Source organism: Podarcis filfolensis, assembly GCF_964270895.1.
Source record: "Podarcis filfolensis genome assembly, chromosome: Z".
In the NCBI taxonomy this organism is placed as follows: Eukaryota; Metazoa; Chordata; class Lepidosauria; order Squamata; family Lacertidae; genus Podarcis; species Podarcis filfolensis.
The window spans coordinates 29,297,561-29,315,638 of record NC_139617.1 but is presented as its reverse complement, the minus strand read 5'-3'; the positions used below and the strand labels follow the sequence as shown (position 1 = coordinate 29,315,638).

General features: G+C 44.1%; 1 protein-coding gene across 8 annotated transcripts in view; it reads left to right on the top strand.

Annotated features, from left to right (window-relative positions):
• Positions 1–18,078, top strand: part of AMOT (angiomotin) — a 69,225-nt gene that overhangs the window by 29,808 nt on the left and 21,339 nt on the right. For all 8 annotated transcript variants that reach the window (XR_014543831.1, XR_014543832.1, XR_014543833.1 and 5 more), the window contains 2 exons: positions 3,171–4,064; positions 17,280–17,787. Coding sequence is in view for 5 of the 8 variants with exons in the window: in XM_083596320.1 (XP_083452446.1) it covers positions 3,229–4,064; positions 17,280–17,787 (1,344 nt within the window). In the remaining 3 variants the exon portion in view is untranslated. The remainder of the gene's footprint in view (positions 1–3,170; positions 4,065–17,279; positions 17,788–18,078) is intronic.

Sequence of the window (18,078 nt, the reverse complement as noted above, 5' to 3'; positions counted from 1 at the left end):
TATGATTCTGTGATCTCCAGAAAGGACTAGAAAGATGCCGTGTCTCATGCTGCAAACCTAGGTTCAAAAAGCAGACAACATGCATCCAGTAAATTTAACTCACTATCACAGATGGATAGGACCGGAACGATGAATTAAACCAGAATGGTTTTCTTATCTATTTCAAGATATAAGAATATTTACCCTACTTTCACTCCCTGCTCCATACCAAACACACCATCAGATACACAAAATAAAACTTCAGAATGGGTAGGTACACAGAAAGGGTAAAGGTAAATGACTCCTGGACAGTTAAGTCCAGTCAAAGGTGACTATTGGATCAGGAAAGGAAACCCAAAGGAAATCTTCCTTTTTTGTCATAATTTTCAGTCTGCTCTCCCCAGCCCTGCATTCCTAGGGGAAAAAAGAGAGATGCAGCAGAACCCAAATAAAGGGGGGAAACCGTTATTCTGCAGGGAAGCCAGCAAAAATATTATTATTAGAAGAAATGAAAGCCAAAGCAAGAGAAGAGAGGCACTGCTTTGCTGCTAGAGCCGTTTTGAGAAGCAAAACCAGAACCAATTAGAAACCCCTTAAATAACCAGCCAGCACAGCAAGAGGTCCACAAGTAAAACTTGCAAACCTCAATGGGTCTCACACTGAGAGACTATCTGAAATTCCCCAGAAGATACCATCAGTTGCTACCTGCAAAGTTAGTGATTTAAGGGGTGAAAATCAGCCAGATCTCACCTCCTGCTCCTGGCCCAAGAGAGAAGTAGTCCATTTTACTGCGTGCAAGCAGTTTGTTTGCTTGCTTATGCAAATCGTACAACAATTGAAAGTTTTCCTCTTCAGCACATCAAAAGGCTTTCTGGAGAGTGGGCTGAAAGGCTGTCTTCGGCTCTTCTACCCAACCAGAGGAGAGTCCCAAATCTCGTAGCAGGAAATCTCAACTTGGTTGCAAGGGGGTGCTCCTGAGTTGCAGAAAACAGCTAGAAACTGGGGACTTTTTAGTGGCCATGACCTCTGGATCTTTGAAGATTTAATCTTGGATACAAACTCTTAGAAATAATTGCATCCTCTGGAGAGTGTGGATGATTGGTATATTACTTTAAAAAAAATATTTTTACTGTGTTAGGCATTATTCCCTCTCCTGCTTAGTTTTAAGCTGTTAAATTAGATTGGTTTATTTCTATTGTTTTATACAACCATATAACATTTTTTTGGTATTGATTGATTGATGACATTTCTAATTGTTTCTAGCATACGATCCCAGAAATTGCATATAGGCAAGCCTTTGGAACTGCCCCACAACTAGTGAATGAGGGTTAGAAATAGAGAATTCCCTGTTCTCCCAGAGCCTGTGTACAAATTAAGTCTTGCCGAGCAAGCAAGGCGGAGAGCTTAGAATCCGTTTTCACTCTGGTTCCTCATGGGTTACCCAGTGCAAAACAAAGTGTTAAGCTCTCCACCTTGTTTACATTTAACAATCATTTCTGTGCTCTACTCCTGCTGCTGCCAGGAAACAAGTCAGAGTCTAGTTCAGTGGTTCCCGAAGGGGCAGTAGCACTACCTGGTAGAGGTGGGATTATGTAAGGGGGTTCTAAGAGGCAAGGGGACAGCAGGAGGCGCTGAGGGTGTAAATGACGCTCAGACTTTGAAAAGCTGCTGTCACTGGATCAAGTTCATCAGTTTGGTTCAGGGGTCACCAACCTTTTTCAGTCGTGGGCCGGTCCACCGTCCCTCAGACCTTGTGGTGGGCCGGACTATATTTTGAAAAAATAAATAAATGAATGAATTCCTATGCCCCACAAATAACCCAGAGAAGCATTTTAAATAAAAGCGCACATTCTACTCATGTAAAAACACCAGGCAGGCCCCACAAATAACCCAGAGAAGCATTTTAAATAAAAGGACACATTCTACTCATGTAAAAACACGCTGATTCCCAGACCATCCATGGGCCGGATTGAGAAGGCGATTGGGCCGCATCTGGCCCCCAGGCCTTAGGTTGCCTACCCCTGGTCTGGTTGGATCAATTAAACGGAACAGTTTTTGTTGGATTTTGAATAAATGTGCAAGTAACTGATACTGTTCCAAATTTTATTATCTTATTATATTCCTTAGTGGATCATGAAAACCGCTATTCTAAATAACATTCTTTATAAGGTAAGGTTGGTGGGGAATGGGCACCAGCTTATTGGAACCAAGGGGCTGATGGGCCAAAACTGTTAGGGAACCAGTGGACTAGCTTGTTGCGATGTCCAAACTTGGGCTTTTGGTTTGTTTTTCTCCAAACAAGGAGCAAATAAGGAGCTTACTGCTTGGAAGTTTGCTTTTTCTAAAAGAAACCGCACAGCCATGAACTCTGTCCCTTTTCCTGGCAACATAGCAGGAGTTGTGGCAGTGGGCGGGGGGAGGGAGGGGAGAGAGAGCAAAGTGGGAATTTTTTAGCCATGTCTGAAAATGAGGTTTCAACCATGGTTCAACATGATGGTGTGAACTTGACAGTATAGACGCTGTCTGTATTTTAGCAATCAAACCTATGGCTAGTCTCTTGACGCTCCTTGTGGCTCTTATTTCAGACCACCTTCTCAGATAAATCCCTTTGTCTGAATTTATTTATTATTTCACAAAATTTAGACATGGCTTGATTATTTAAAAAAAAAACCCCACAACAACCCTTCAACGTGGTTTACAAAGGGAACAAAGCAATAAAATTATCACTAAAAACAGTAAAAAAAAAACCTCTTATAAACATATAAAAGATTAAAGCAGCAATAAATGAAAAACAGATTAAAACGTGTGTCAGCATTCTACATGTCTGCACAGGTAGGTCTAAACAAAAATGTTTTTAGCAGGCACTGGAAAGAGTGCATTGAAAGTGCCTTGCCTGATGTCAATAAGCAGGGAGTTCCAGACTATAGGTCCAGCAACACTAAAAGATTGATTTCTTGCAAATGTGGAACAGGCAGCGCCCGTAATAGTGCTAATGCCACAGATTGAAGCAGTCAGGGTAAGGCAGTCTCATAGACAAACTGGTCCCAAGGTGCTAATGGCAATCTTTTTGTTAAGCCCCACTCACTGAATAAGGAAAGGTATGGGGTTTTCTGCCTTCTCCCTCCGAACTTCCACCTTTCTCACTCAACATGTAGGCCAACAATCCCCTCTTTTCTTTCCCTCATTTCCAGGTCACGGGCAGCCTGCGCGCCCCCTTTCGCATTCCACCCCCGAGGCCTCGCAGTTGAGATGAGGAATTCAGACGAGCAAACGGCCACGACAGTTTTACAGCGCCTGCTGCAGGAGCAGCTGCGATATGGGAACCCAAACGACAGCCGCAACCTCCTCGCTTTGCACCACCAAGCTACGGGCAACGCACCCACTTTCGCCAGCAACGGGAGCCCAGGGGCTCCAAGCGAAGGGCTGAGCCCTCAGGACCACCAGGCCGGAGCCCATGTTGCCCGCCAGGAGCCCCAGGGCCAGGAAATACAAATGGACAACAGTGTCATGGAGAAGCAGCTCTCCCCAAGGCTCCAGAACAGCGAAGACCTCCCAACCTATGAGGAAGCAAAAGTCCAGTCCCAGTACTTCAGGGGCCAACAGCACGCCAGCGTTGGGGCGGCATTTTATGTGACGGGGGTCTCCAACCAGAAGATGAGGACTGAGGGGCGCCCGACAGTCCAGCGTGTGAGCCCTGGGAAGGTCCACCAGGACGAAGGACTCAAGGACCTAAAGCAAGGGCACGTCCGCTCCCTGAGTGAGAGGCTGATGCAGCTGTCTCTGGCCACCAGTGGTGTGAAGGCCCACGCGCCCGTCACAAGCGCCCCGCTCTCCCCGCTCTCTTCCCAGCAGACCAACGACTTCTACAAGAACTCTGTGACAGCCCCGCCCCAGCCAAATATGAAAGGGATGGAGCACAGGGGGCCTCCTCCCGAGTACCCCTACAAAAACATGCCCACCCCTCCGATGAGCTGTAAGCAGATGGACCCCGGGCATTTCTACAGCGACCACCGCCTGGGTCAGCAAGGCCGAGCTGACGGGCCACTGATGAGGTACCAGCATCCTCCTGAATATGGATCTTTCAGGTAAGCAGCCTGCCTTTCATGCACGAAACCAAAGAAAGGGAGCAAATCAGCCCAAGGTCCTCAAAGGGCCCAGAATGAGCTACAGTAAGCCCGCAACATACACCGGGCTTATGTTCCAAGGACAACGCCCAAAGCTAAAATCGCTTATAGTCAAGACACATTGGGTTCAGTGGCACGCCAGATTGCCAAAGTCATTTTTCCTGGAACCCTGCACCCTGTCAACCCCCTTTTAATTTTTCTTGCAACACACATAACTCCTGATTGCACACAAGTTAAATGCACATAACTTGTGGGCTTACTGTATTTTGCTGGCGCTTTTGAGAATTTCTTCTCAGCTTTTTCCTTACCTGTCTGCACAAACCATCCTTGGGAACTTGTGGTATTTTCAGGTGATGTCTCGGTTTTGTACTTCGCTAATGGGAATCAAGAGAAAATAAGGAGCCTGCAGGATGCAGGCCAATGGCCCATCTAGTCCAGCATTCTGTTCTCACAGTGGCCAACCAGATGCTCAAAAGCCCTTTTCCTTACTGTGGTTTCCAGGAACTAGTATTCAGAAGCATTTCTGTCTCTGACACTGGAGGCAAAACATGGCCATCATGGTGGCCAGTAGCCGTCCTAATGTGAAACTGGCTTTCCTTAAAAACAGCTGGAGGAGCAAGAGGACTTCCTGATAGCTGCACCTGTCACTGAAAAGTGCTGTAGGCAGAAAGGGATGTGAGAGGCCTGACCCTTCCAGGATAGAGATTACTAGAGTGGTAATTCTCCCGCTGGTGGTTTTACATAGCAGTTACTGGGTCATCACTCAAGCTAGCAGCAGTCAGCTCAGTCAAGCTTCCCATTCACTTAGATCTGTGCATCATTCCTTCTTGGTTGCTCCTATTGACTACCAGTGTAGATCTTGTGGCAACCAGAGAAAAATATTTTGCTGGTGTAGCACATTTGTTACTCCGGCTCCCTGCTGGAGTATGTTTTAGAGTTTGTTAGAGACTGATATATATAAACAAACACTTGCTCATCTTTTTACCAGCCTCTTGAGTGACATGTTTTCTGTTTGGCATTGTTGCAGGGAGGTTACTATGGGAATGTTGTACAGTATTTGTGATTTTTGCTTACTACTGTTTCAGTGGGTTTTTTCTTTGTAAACTATCCTGGAATTTGATAACAAAGTGCAGTTATATTTGTAAGTTAAGCAGATAACTAAAATAATAGACTGTAGAAAGCTGTGATGGTTGCTCTGTCTATCTCAGTATGGTCTACACTGAGTGGCAGCGGTTCTCCTGGGTGTTGGACATAAGATACCTAGGGATCCCATTGAGAATTGAATTGGCACCTTCTTCATGCAGAGCAGACGCTGTACTCCTCAGTTAGCTATGGCTCCTGCTGTGGATGTCTGTGGCTTTCAAACTTACTTCCCCCAGGGCACAAGTGCCACATCAATTTATTCACTACAGAATGCTTGCCCATTGCAGAGGATTCTGGGAAATGTTCCAGGGTACCCTCTTCCATGCCTTTCCCTTTTGCTCTCCATGAACAGAAACCACACTCTGCAGCAGGATGCTGTCAGCTCTCTGTGGCTGCTCTTGTGGTGTACTGCATGGTTGAGCAAGGGTTTCGTTGAATATAGTCTGAATTAGAACCTGGTGGTGTGTTCAGCAAGCCCAACCCTCTCATTAGATAGTGTGAGGCAGATTCTCAGGGGGCAGCTGCAGCTCACAGTTATTGCTCCAGAGCCTCTAGCAACTCCCCTCTGTTGCCACATAGCCTCCCTTTGTCCCACCACTGCAATTTGGCCTGCTGCCTCAGGGTTGGTGGAGGATGCTCTCCCATTGCTAGTGTTTAAGTAAGATCCATTTGCCAGTTCGGTGGAATTCTAGGCCCAACCTTCAAACCTTTAAGAGCCAGTGTGGCGTAGTGGTTAAAGTTTTGGACTAGGACCTGGAAGGCCAGAGTTCAAATCCCCACTTGGCCATGGAGCCCCAGTCACTGCCTCTTATAGCCTAACCTACCTCACAAGATTGTAGTGGGCATTAAATGAGGAGGGGGATAAACCATGTGTGCCACCTTTCGCTCCTTGGAGGAAAAAAGAAGGGATCTAAATGTGATATATAAACAAACTATCCTTTCTGTCTTCAAATCTTTATTGTTATGATCAATGTAAGAAGCACACAAAACACATTGTCCAGATATGCTGAGTAGGGTTTAAAATAAAACAATTAGTTCAGTCATTTATTCATTGCATTTCCATCCTACCTTTTCCTCTTAAAGAGCTCAAGGTGTGGTGTGCATGGCTCTGCCCCTCATTTAATGAGATTCACGGCCAAGTGGGTAGGTGGGTGAGATTTGAGTCCTGGTCTCTTCCAGGTCCTCATCCCCACACTGGCTCTTGCCTTCTTGACAGCAAATAGAATCTCTAAGCATTCTACAGGAGAACAAAGCATTAAAACAATGGACATGGGACAAAGTTGCAAGCATCTGTTTGTTCGTTCGTTTGTTTGTTTGTTTACAAAAATAATAATTCAAAATACAGTTAAAATTGACGATTGAGCTGAAATATAACTAAATTGCATTTCAGCATTCCACATATCTAGATAGGCTTGCCTAAACAAAAATGCTTCTAGCCTTCGCCAAAAGGAGTACAGGGAAGGCGCATGCCTGATGTCAGTTGTTGCCTTGACCGTGTACATCCCCCTTGGTATGTGTTCTTGGAGAGGCACTGAGATATCTCTCTCTGTCTGTCTGTCTCTCTCTTGTTGTATGGACGCATAGGCATTTTCCTTCCACATTGGTTCCACACTTGCCTCACTTGCTGAGGGAAGAGTCTGGTGTTCTTGAGTCTATAGGATTCTTGCTGTGCTTTTGGCTCAGGCATTGATGATGGAGCGTTTTTTTTCCAAATCTGGTGCCTCCAAAGATTGGAAATGTAAGCCTAGGCTTACCGGCTGCTTTGTTTCACTGAAGAAACGTGTTCTCCCATCCAGGAGTGACTCTGTTACCTTCTACACTTCACGATACGACATGTGAGTTGTCCCAAATATCAACAAAAGTTCTGTGCATTTTTCAGATTGCAGGTAGACAATTGATGGGGTTTTGCTGGATGAATTCTGCGCTGCTTCTCTGTTTTAAGCTTTGGTTTGCATGCATGATTTGAAATTAGTTGTATAATACCTCTGAATAGAGATTGAAGAGCAGCAGGAAAGGACCCCCCCCTTTCTGATTGTTGGTTGATGTATTCTAAATTTTGTCTTTGCAGAAAAGTTTGCATTGCAGAGGGGGTTCGACTTTGGGGGCCTTCCAACTCTTCAATTCTGTGACTCTATGAAATGAGAAATATGATTGCTGCCCAGCTTGGACCAGAATTTATTTATTTGTCCCAGTCAGCAAATTGTGTCCAATATTCTAGCCAGTGGGAATATTAAAAGAGTTTACCTGAGCACATGCAGAGTGCCTTTTCCTCCCATTGAGCAAGGGAGCCACCAGCTGCTACTGCTACTGCTGCGCTGACAGTCAGCTTTATTGAACACAGCCAAAGGCATTTCCAGTACAAAAATTATATAGTTTCTAAAGCAATGCATGAATTAAAGGAGATGCATGTTGCAGAAAGTCACAGGACAACCATTAGTAGCCATGTGTGCCATCCAGCAAGGGTAACAAAACATTGTGTTAAGATTTATAATACATGATAATTCTTGACAGTGCAAGTTTAGCTACCGAATGTGTAATGTGTTTATCAGCTAGACATTCTGAATACAGCTGAAGAATAGGGGATAAATATCTCTCTTTGGGCTCCAAATGGAAAGGGCAGAACAGCAAATTTTATTTCTTACGCAAATTTTATTCCTAAAGACTATATATAATCTTTATTCTCAATAATGAGAATAATATTAATATACATAGGTGCATAATACTTTTATTTTTATAAATCTTTATTATTTGTAAAAGGAATATTTGTATAAGTTAATACTTTATTATTTATTTGGACCTGTACTATAGCTTTGTACTTTTGTCCTTCCATGCTGCGGCACTTAATGGCTTAAATTTTTGATTCTTTGTTATGTCTGCACTTCGTTGCAATTATCAAATCAATAAAAGAAAAGCAGATATGCATGGAGATATGCATAATATTTTAGATCTGATTACAACTGAATATCCATATCCATTCTGCAACTGAGATTCCAAGGTATCTCCTGTCCAAATATGCTGAGGGCATCTGCCGAAACCTAGGTTTTGTAAAAGCTCCGAGGAGCTGTGAATAGAAATAACAGCGCCTTGAATGATTGATCTTGATTTTAGGTGTACCAGATGGGGGGGGGGGGGGAAGCATCAACCACAGATGCTTTGTCTTGATCAACATCATGATCCAAAATCCAGTTCCTGAGAACATGGGGACTAAGATATTTCCGCATGGGGAGATTACAAATCCTTTGTCTATCTTTTATTTAGGGCTGCCATTTATCTGGGGGGGGGGGGAATTTTGGATTCTGAGGTTTTCCGTAAAAGAAAAAAGCTCAACTTTTTAATTATTATTTTCATTAATTATTTTATTTTATTTATTGCCTACCCATCATCCTAAGGTCCTAGGGGGGGCGGGTTGCAATAGGAGTACTATTTAATAGATCTCTTACATGGAAGAACACAAAAATTATAACAGTGAAATAGCATTTCAAATGCTCCAACCAGCAAAGCTTAGCGTTCCAGGCTGTTTAGTCTATGACAATATCTGATGTACGCTAAACAGATTCTAGCTGCAATCAATGAAGGACCAAGCTCAAGGCTCCCCGTGTCTGCTTCATAAACTTATTCTGCAGAATTTCCAGCTCAGATTTGGCTCCTATTCCCCAAGCTTATGCCCCACGTAACATTTGTGGTATGATTTTAGCCACAAAGATCTCAACAGCAGTATTGATTAATTAGCCGCCTTTTGTATGGACCTGGCATGCAGTAATTTAATTGCACCCATAAGAGTTTCTCATCATGTGGATCTGTTCAAGGGCATGCCCATCTAATGACCACCTGAACTTAGGTGCCTTCTTCCTATGTCTAATGGCCTTAGTTTTCCTATTGTTTACTGCCAGCTGATCTTCTTTTACAGAGTTGCCCAAATTTGGTTAATGTTCCTTTAAAGCCTGTTCTGTTCGAGGAGAGCAAGATCAGGTCATCAGCCCAAAGCATTTCAGACAAATTACGATTTCCAATTGAAGGGGGAAAGTAGGAAGGGGAAAGCCGTACAGTCATACCTCGGGTTGAATGTGCTTCGGGATGAGCGTGTTCGAGTTGCACTCCGCGGCAACCCGGAAGGAACGGAGTGTGTTACTTGCGGGTTTCGCCACTTGCGCATGCGCAGATGCTCAAAATCACGTCATGCGCAGAAGCACCGAAATGTGACCCGCGCAAATGTGCGGACACGGGTTACGTTTGCTTCTAAATGCGAACGGGGCTCCGGAACGGATCCCGTTCTCATCTAGAGGTACCACTGTACCTGGATTTAAATAGTTAATAGTTACTAGAAATTACGCCAAAATATAGCCTTGTTTCATTCCTTGCTTGATAAGAAATGCTCGTGATAAGGCAAATAATTCTCTTGATGTTGTAACTGAATAACCAGAGTATTATTTTATCAATGTTTATGCTATAATCACTCTCTGTTAAATTAAAGGCTGATGAACATGAACAGTGGCTATAAAAATGAACTTGTTTGGATTGTTTGTGTGTTCACAAATTTGCTGATAAGTCTGGTCTACAGTACTCCTGCCCTGCATGAAACCTGCTTGTTTTTCACAGATTGTTTCCTATCCCATTCTTGTAACTTATTTAGTTAACTTATATAGTTTAGAGACTACATCTAAAAGACTGGTAGGTCTGTAGCTCCAAGGCTCTGAGCAATCACTTTTCTTAAGGATTGGCATGGCACAACTATACGGGAACGCCATCTTGAAGGAAAGTGACCAGTTGTGTTGCTAAGTTCGCCAGAATTGGAGACCACCAACTAACAGCTAAAGTCATGTCTTCCACTCTGCTCTGAAAGTCAGACCTATGAATAATTGCCTAAACCAGATGCCTAACTCTGTGTGAGATCAGGCAGTGAGCCTTCCCGATGCTCAGGGTCATCAGAGCTTGAGGCATTCAAACCCACAAAGATGAAAAACATCCTCTCCCCTGGTATGTAGTTGAGCAGCTTTGTAGTAGTCTAGGTCTACTTGCCAAGAAGGTGGCGTCCAGCCCTGAGGAGGAAAAAAACGCTATTTTGCATGGTGTCTTTCAAAAGTGGTGAGCACTTTGCTCTTAGGTTCTTTTTTTGCGTAAAAACATAAATTGGGTTTGTGCTAAGTCAGGGTAGTGCTAAGTCAGTAGTTCTGTTGGCGCAAAGATTTCTCCTTGCACAGCGGAACTTTCCCACTTCTTCTCTCCCCCCCCCCACCTCCTAAATCTATTCTGGGGTTCCTCCAGTCCTCTGGAGCCAGTGTGGCGTAATGGTTAGGGTGTGGGACTGTGACCTGAGAGAGCAGGGTTCAAATCCCCACTCAGCCATGAAGCTCACTGGGTGACTTTGGGCCAGTCAGCATCTCTTGGCCTAACCTACCTCACAGGGTTTTTGTGAGGATGAAATGAGGAGGAGGAGAACCATCTACACCACCCTGAGCTCCTTGGAAGGTAAAGGGAGTTTATAAATGTAATAAAGAAAGAAATAAAATAAAGATGCAGGGCAGGGAACATGAGACATAGAGAGGGAGATGCCTTGTTGTGCTAACAGTAGTCCTTGAGCTGATTGGACACTTTAGTTCAGTGGTTCCCCAAGTGGGCAATAGCACATACCCACACCCCAGGGAGCGCTAACAGGCAGGGAGGCGCTGGAGGTTTCAGTGACTGTCAGACTTCGAAAAACTGGTATCACCAGATCAAGTTCATCAGTTTTGTTAAATTAATTAAACTGAATAGTTTCAATTGCATTTTGAATAAATGTGCGATTAATCATTGCTGTTCTGAATTTTCATTGTCTTGTTACCTTCCTTAGTGGAATGTGCAAACCGCTATTCTGAATCATGCTTTTTATAGGGCAGGGGGCATTGGGGCTGAGTTTACGGAACCAACCTTCAAAAACAGTTCAGGAAGCCTTTGGTTTCTTTCATGCAGGAAAACCAATCTCTGCGTTTTCCTAAATACTCTGCTTTTTGGTTCTTGTTTAGGACCCTTAAATCAGGCCAACCTGTGACTCTCAGTGCTGGCTGGAGCTGATGGAGGTTGGAAGGCAACAACTTCAGGAGGGCCACAGGCTCCCCACCCTTCCTTTGATTATTCAAAGACCTGAACCTCTCATGTATTATTTAATCTTTACCCATCTCATCCCAATGCAGTATTTTTCTGCCCTAACCACCGGAAGACAGGGTGATTAATACATCCTGCACTTCACTTGCAAATAGCATCCCTACGGAATAGCATCCCTGTAATCGCCAACTGCCTGCACTTTCTATAAACAATCAAAAGATATCGTTGATTCGAAAGGTTTTCTGTTAGGGTTTTAGTCTTGTTCTAAATGCACTTGCTGTTTTTAACTTGTTTAAATCACTTTGAGATGGTGGTTTAGAAACTGACAGATTGCTCATGATTATGATAATAAAATTATCATAACCACTACTATTAATGTTAATAATGTCCTTTCCTAGAGGCTCATTTTCTATGGGAATTTCAACCAACAGACAGCCTTTGGGTGTTAAAGTGTATTAGAGTTATTTCTTGTCTTGGGGCATTTTTTTCTGCATTGGGGTAGCACAGTCTCCTCCACTCCCCATGGTCAGATTCACCATATTTTTATTTAAATCATAGCAATCAATTCTAAATCTGTCTCTATGCTTATAAATCAGCACACCGATTTAATGCAAAATCTGTATCTTCTGGTGATGCATTTCTTCCTTTTGGGCTGTGAATCCCGTTCTGCATATTTGAATTTAAATATTCACATGACTTCATTTCCCTCTTTTTAGGAGAACTTTAGAATGTTTTTTTTTGCCAGAAGCAGCTAAAATTTCACCTCTATAATATGTACAAGGATTCCCTCCTCCCTTCTTTTTAACCTGAATAACCCCCATTGTGAAGACAGTTGTAACAGAAGAACAGTAAGAAGACTTAAACACATAGTTCCTAACTTGTAATTTGTGGAGGGAGGCAATAGCAGCAGCAATGGGGGTGTGGAAGTGAGACTCAGGTGGCAATTAATTAATTCAGGTAATATTATGCAATGGAAGCAGGGCAGCAGCGGACTAAGAACACCTAAAACTTAGAAATAAATTCCTTGCCCTCCAACCAAGAGCTCAGAGCAGCTGAGAGCACTTGTAGGCTGCATACTTTTTGCCATTCAGTTCATTTTCATTGTTAATTATTACTGTACTAGAGTTTATTTACAACCAAAATATTTTTTTAAAAAACCACCCCATATTTCCACCCTATAACTACAGTACAGTTGTATTTTATGCTGTGGTTTGGTTCCAGGGGTTCAGTATGTGCACAAAAATGTGTACAGTTGTACCTTGGTTTTCAAACAGCTTAGTTCTCAAACATTTTGGCTCCCGAACACCGCAAACCCAGACGTGACTGTTCCGGTTTGCGAACTATTTTTGGAAGCCGAATGTCTGACGCTGCTTCCGATTGGCTGCAGGAGCTTCCTGTAGCTAATCGGAAGCTGAGCTTTGGTTTTGGAAGTCGAAAGGGCTTCCGGAACAGATTCCGTTCGACTTCCAAGGTATGACTGTATACTCAACCTTCCTCCATACGAGCATCTCAACTTTCCAGAGTGACTGTGCTGAGAGGGCCCTGCTAATGTGAAATCTCCTGGGATCTCAAGACAGCCCTGTGAGATCTCGTGAGTACATCCCAGAACCAACGTGACAAGGAGGGCCTTGTCCCCCCAAACAAGGCTGAGAGCTGAAAGGATATTTTTGCTCCAGGAAAACCTAGTGCAAAAAGAGCTTTGAAGCTCTCCACCTTTATCTTGCAGAATTTCAACCCGTCAGTCTTCAGCTGAGTATGATTGAAGTCACATTAGTTCAATGCCCATAAGATGTACACAAAGCATAGCTAAAAGCGAACAGAATCCAAAATGAACCAGTAATTCATTTTCCATAGGGTACTTTGAAATAATACTGTGCTCACAAAATATCAGCAAATGTTAACGTTACTGTCCCCCAAAGCAACTCCTTAGCATTAATAATAATAATAATAATAAGTATCTGACTTCAGACTAAGAAGACAAAGCTTGCAAAATATGTAGGACAGGGTTCAACTGTTCAAGACTGCAATGAACTGCTAAGCTATTATGTATTTATATTTGGTTCAGGTCAAGCTGATCTTCTCTCGCCGATCTTGCCTAATAAACAGCTGGCTAGTGGTTGTTGTTCCTTCGGCCAATGGACAGGGCAAGACTGTCCTTTCGCCTCCTTTCTGCAGTCCCAGGCCATCTGTCACGGCTATGAATTCAGCAGGGTTGAGTTTGCATATAACACTTAATGTGGTTCCTGACAAATTTAAGGGGAAACACGGACCCTTTTCTCTTTTCTGAAACCACACCCACATCTTCCTCGTTTACTGTTTGGAGGAGATATTGAGCCAGTTGTGATGTGGTAGCTGGAGTGTCGGACTAGGACCTTGGAGACCAGAGTTCAAATCACCAGTTGGCCACGAAGCTTACTGGGTGATCTTGGGCCAGTCACTACTTGTCAGCTGGACCTACCTTGCAGAGTTGCTCTGAGGATAAAATGGGGAGGAGAAAGACTATGCATGTCACCTTGAACTCCTTGCAGGAAAGGTGAGTTATAAAGGAGATAATTAGATCAATAATGAATACCATAAACTGTGTCTCGTTCTCCCTCCCTTTTTTGGAGTCGGAGGAGTAGCTTCCACAGACCAGACCAGGCACTATATGGTTTTGTGGAATCCTTTATGTTTTTCTGACTAGAACCCTGTGGTCCACTAACTGGAACCAGGTCCCATATAGTGGCTTTTGCCTGATGTGCTTTTATGTGATGCATGTGCTTTGTGTGTGTACAGGTGCAGAACATAGATTTAAGGACCAGGGTTCCTCTAGGCATTTGCTTAGCCCACGAATCATGACTAGGTCACAGAATCCACTACTCCTGCTTAGTCTTTAGATGGTTTGGGCAGGATTTTTGTCAATTGGTCAGTCATTAATGGTTGAGGTTGTTGGGTTTGTTTAGCCTGGAGGAGAGAAGACTGATGTTCTAAGACATGATAGCCATATTCAATTATCTGAACGGCCGTCACATAGGAGAGGGAGCCAGCTTGTTTTCTACTGCTACAGGGGGTAGGACACAAACCAGTGGCTTCAAGTTACAAGAAAGGAGAAACATCAGGAAGAACTTTCTGACAGTCAGAGCTATTTGATAATGGGGTGGACTTACCTTGGAAAGTAGTAGGCTCCTCTTCTTTGAAGGCTTTCAAGCAGAGGTTGGATGGCCATCTTGTTAGAGATTCTTTAGCTAGATTCTTACATTGCAGAGGGTACAACTGGATGACCTTGTGGTCTCTTCTGACTTTGCATGATTCTGTGATTTATTATCCCGTTACAGACCCAGAGCATACAAACAATAGAAACATTGAAGATTGATTAAAACATTTCCTTGTTTAAAATTCAGTATGATGCAAAAGATAAGATATGCACATATTTAAAATACTATATGATATGGAAAATAAAAACATGAGATACAATTTGCAATTAACGTGAAAGTTTCATCTTCGGAGACCTTTCAGCTGAGAAGCAAATCTTGGTCATTAACGTTGTTATTCTTTTTATCTGCCAAGAAATATTCCATTCCTGGGTCTTGCCAGAGTGTTTCTTCATAAGGGACAAAAGCTTTTTGTTGCTTGGAGATCTGCTGGTAGATCCCAATCTACCTTCTGTCCTGTCCTGCCATATATAGTGGCCATCTGTATGTGTTCTATTCGCATCTTGGGGTGTTAGGGATAATCCTTGTTAAAGGTACCTCCGTTGTTAATCCTCTTGTTCTTAAGGGAAATTCAAATATCTCTTTTTGTAATGTTTATTTCCCAATAAACTGAGTCCCTTCCTCCAACTCCTTAGAATCTGCATCTCGGAGTGGCAGATGTCTGTCATATCTCTCTGGCATGCATAGGTGTATGTAAATGGACATGCATGATCTCAGAATGTCAGATTGCTATTTGCTGTGGACTAGCATACCCAGCCCCCCGCCCCCGCCTGGACAACTGTCTGTCCAGATAAGTAAATTTATTAGACAGACAGGCAGTCTTTGAGTAGCATCTCTTCTAGACGTAGTATCTCTGTTATGAGATTCAAACCCTCTTGCATGTGACTTTTAAAAGATTTTTTCAAAGAACAAACTTACCAGAACACATTGCTTCAAATGCCACGGTAGGACAGACTGTTCTAAGATAAAATGGAAACCCTCTTAGAATCATAGAGTTGGAAGGGACCCTGAGGGTCATCTAGTCCAACCCCCTGCAATGCAGGAATATGCAGCTGTCCCATGCAGGGATCAAACCTGCAACCTTGCTGTTATTAGCACCACATTCTTGTCAGCTCTAACCAACTGAGCTATCCTGTCTTGCAAGGTCTCTGTTTCCGATGCTGTTTAAAATCTCCAAGGGCTCGCAAGGCCTCAGACGTGAATTCTGGTGCTTCATGAGGCACCGGAAGTTGTGTCAGGGGTCCAGCAATGTGGGTTCTGAGCACCCACAACAAAATTTTTGTGGGTGCTCAGGCCCCTGGGGCCCCCTATAGTTGGCACCCCTGACCTGATCCAGCAGGGCTGTTCTTGTGTTAAGTAGACAATGTGTTAGCAGGTGATTTCTGGTGTTGGTGACAGAGAACATCTAACATGTGGGCTGGTGTCGCTGCTCTTGCTAACCAGTTTGTTACCAGATGAAATTCAAGGTGGTGAGGCTCTGCTTTTAACCTGAGCATTGATTGCTGAAGGTGTGTCTTCTTCCATATGAGACCTTCCCATTCTTTAAGAACTTGCTTAGATTATTTTCTTTGTATGTTGGTGGTCATTGTGGAGAGGGCTTCCTTGATGGCGGCCTACAGATTACAGAACCAGTGGCCTAATCATTCATTCATAGCATTTGTACCCTGTTCTTTAGCTGAAAGGGCTTCCAGAACTGCTAACGAAAGTGAGTGGTAAGGCAGTCTTTGTCCTTAGGATTACATTCTTAAAGTTAAGGTTCTTGTAATGGACAGCTGGTATGGAGAGTTCAGGAAGCCTGATGGAATGATTGCTGCTGGGTAGCAATTGAGGGAGCACATATGTCTTTTTCGGTACCCTAACGGAACAGCATCCAGCAGATTCAGGGCTGTGTCTCTTCAAAGGAAACTGTAAACAAGCTTTTAATGTTTGCCACATCTTTTGGGAGAGGGAATGCTCACTGTCTCCTTTACATAGTTGCATTGATGTTTTCACTGCATTTTTTTAAAAAAAATATTATTCTCCTTCTGGAGAACAGCAGGCAAAATATTTTTCACAAATAAATATAAATGGAGAATGCAGCAGGTAAGAAATTTTTGGGAGGTTCAGACAGTAAACCTTAACATGAGAACGAAGGTTTTTGCAGTGGGGCACTTTGATCACTCTTCTTTTTCCCTTTGGCATGCTAGAAGGGATTTTTTTAAGCCAGCCTCAAAAAATTTTATTTGCTTCTGAAATGGTTATGCTTTCAGGCTAATTTGTATTTGATGGAAAATTGATATACAGTAGCTGGGCCAAACAAGCATCTAGTTCTCACTGAGGTTGTCAGTCAGTACCAACTGACTGTACCAATTCAGACTGCACATGGGGGCCCATGTGACTGACAGTTCCTGCATGCCAGGAAAAAAGGACAAAGTCTTACACATTAAAAATGAGTTCTCTGGGTTGAAGACTTTTTACCTGACCTGCTAACTCTTCATACGTAGGAACCATTTTTGGTCGGGTACCATTCCATGGTCAAAACCATCACCTGCAATCTGAAGCGGTACAGTGCAGGTTCTAGGTCAGACTACAATGCCCACCAGCCCCTGCAGGTCAGACTACAACTCCCAGCAACCCCTGCGGGCTGGACTACAACTCCCATCACCCCCTGCATCATATGGCCAGGCTGTAGAGGCCTTGGCCACACACCCATCTCTGTTCATATGACTTTGTCTCTTTGCCAGATCAGCCCAAGTGAGCCACTGGTGTTTGTTGGTCTTTGCAGGCAGAACCCGGAGCACCAGCTGCAGCAGAGGCCTCCTCACCACCACAGCCCAACGTCTTCACTCACCTCCTTGGGCTCCATGACGCTCCTGCAGTCGCTGCCTCCCTCCAGGGTGTCTCCTTCCCAGCCTCCAAACACCCCTGTCCAAGGAGACCCTTTCTCCCAGCAACGGACCCAGCAGCTCTTTCTGCCCAGCCATGTCCACCAGGGAGAGCTTTACCGGCTCTGCCAGCCTGTGGTTGGGCAGCCGCAGCAGCATTTCCAGCAGCAGCAGCAGATGCAGATGCAGATGCAAATGCAGCAGCAACATCATCAGCATCAGCAAGGGGACTCCTACTCGGCCCTCAGCAGGCCCCAGCCGACCCCTTCCCCATACCAGCAGATGCCTGTCGACCCTTTCGCCATTGTCTCCAGGGCCCAGCAGATGGTGGAGATCCTCTCTGATGAGAACAGAGCTTTGCACCAGGAGCTGGAAGGGTGCTATGAGAAAGTAGCCAGGCTCCAAAAGGTAAGAACTGGTGGAACCTCCCCATCCCACCCCCATTTAGTATTTCATTCTTAGGAGTGTAAGAAGCGCCCTTCAGACCGCTGCCCTTCCAAGTCCAGCATCCTGTTCTCACAGCGGCCAACCAGATGCCTGTATGGAATCCGCAGGCCGGGCCTGAGCACAAGAGCCCTCTCCTGTCCTGCAGTCTCCATCAACAGCATTGTTGCCTCTGACGTGGAGGCCAAGTGCAGCCTCCATCATGGCTAGTAGCCGTTGATAGCTTTATCCTCCATTAATTTGCCCACTCCTCTT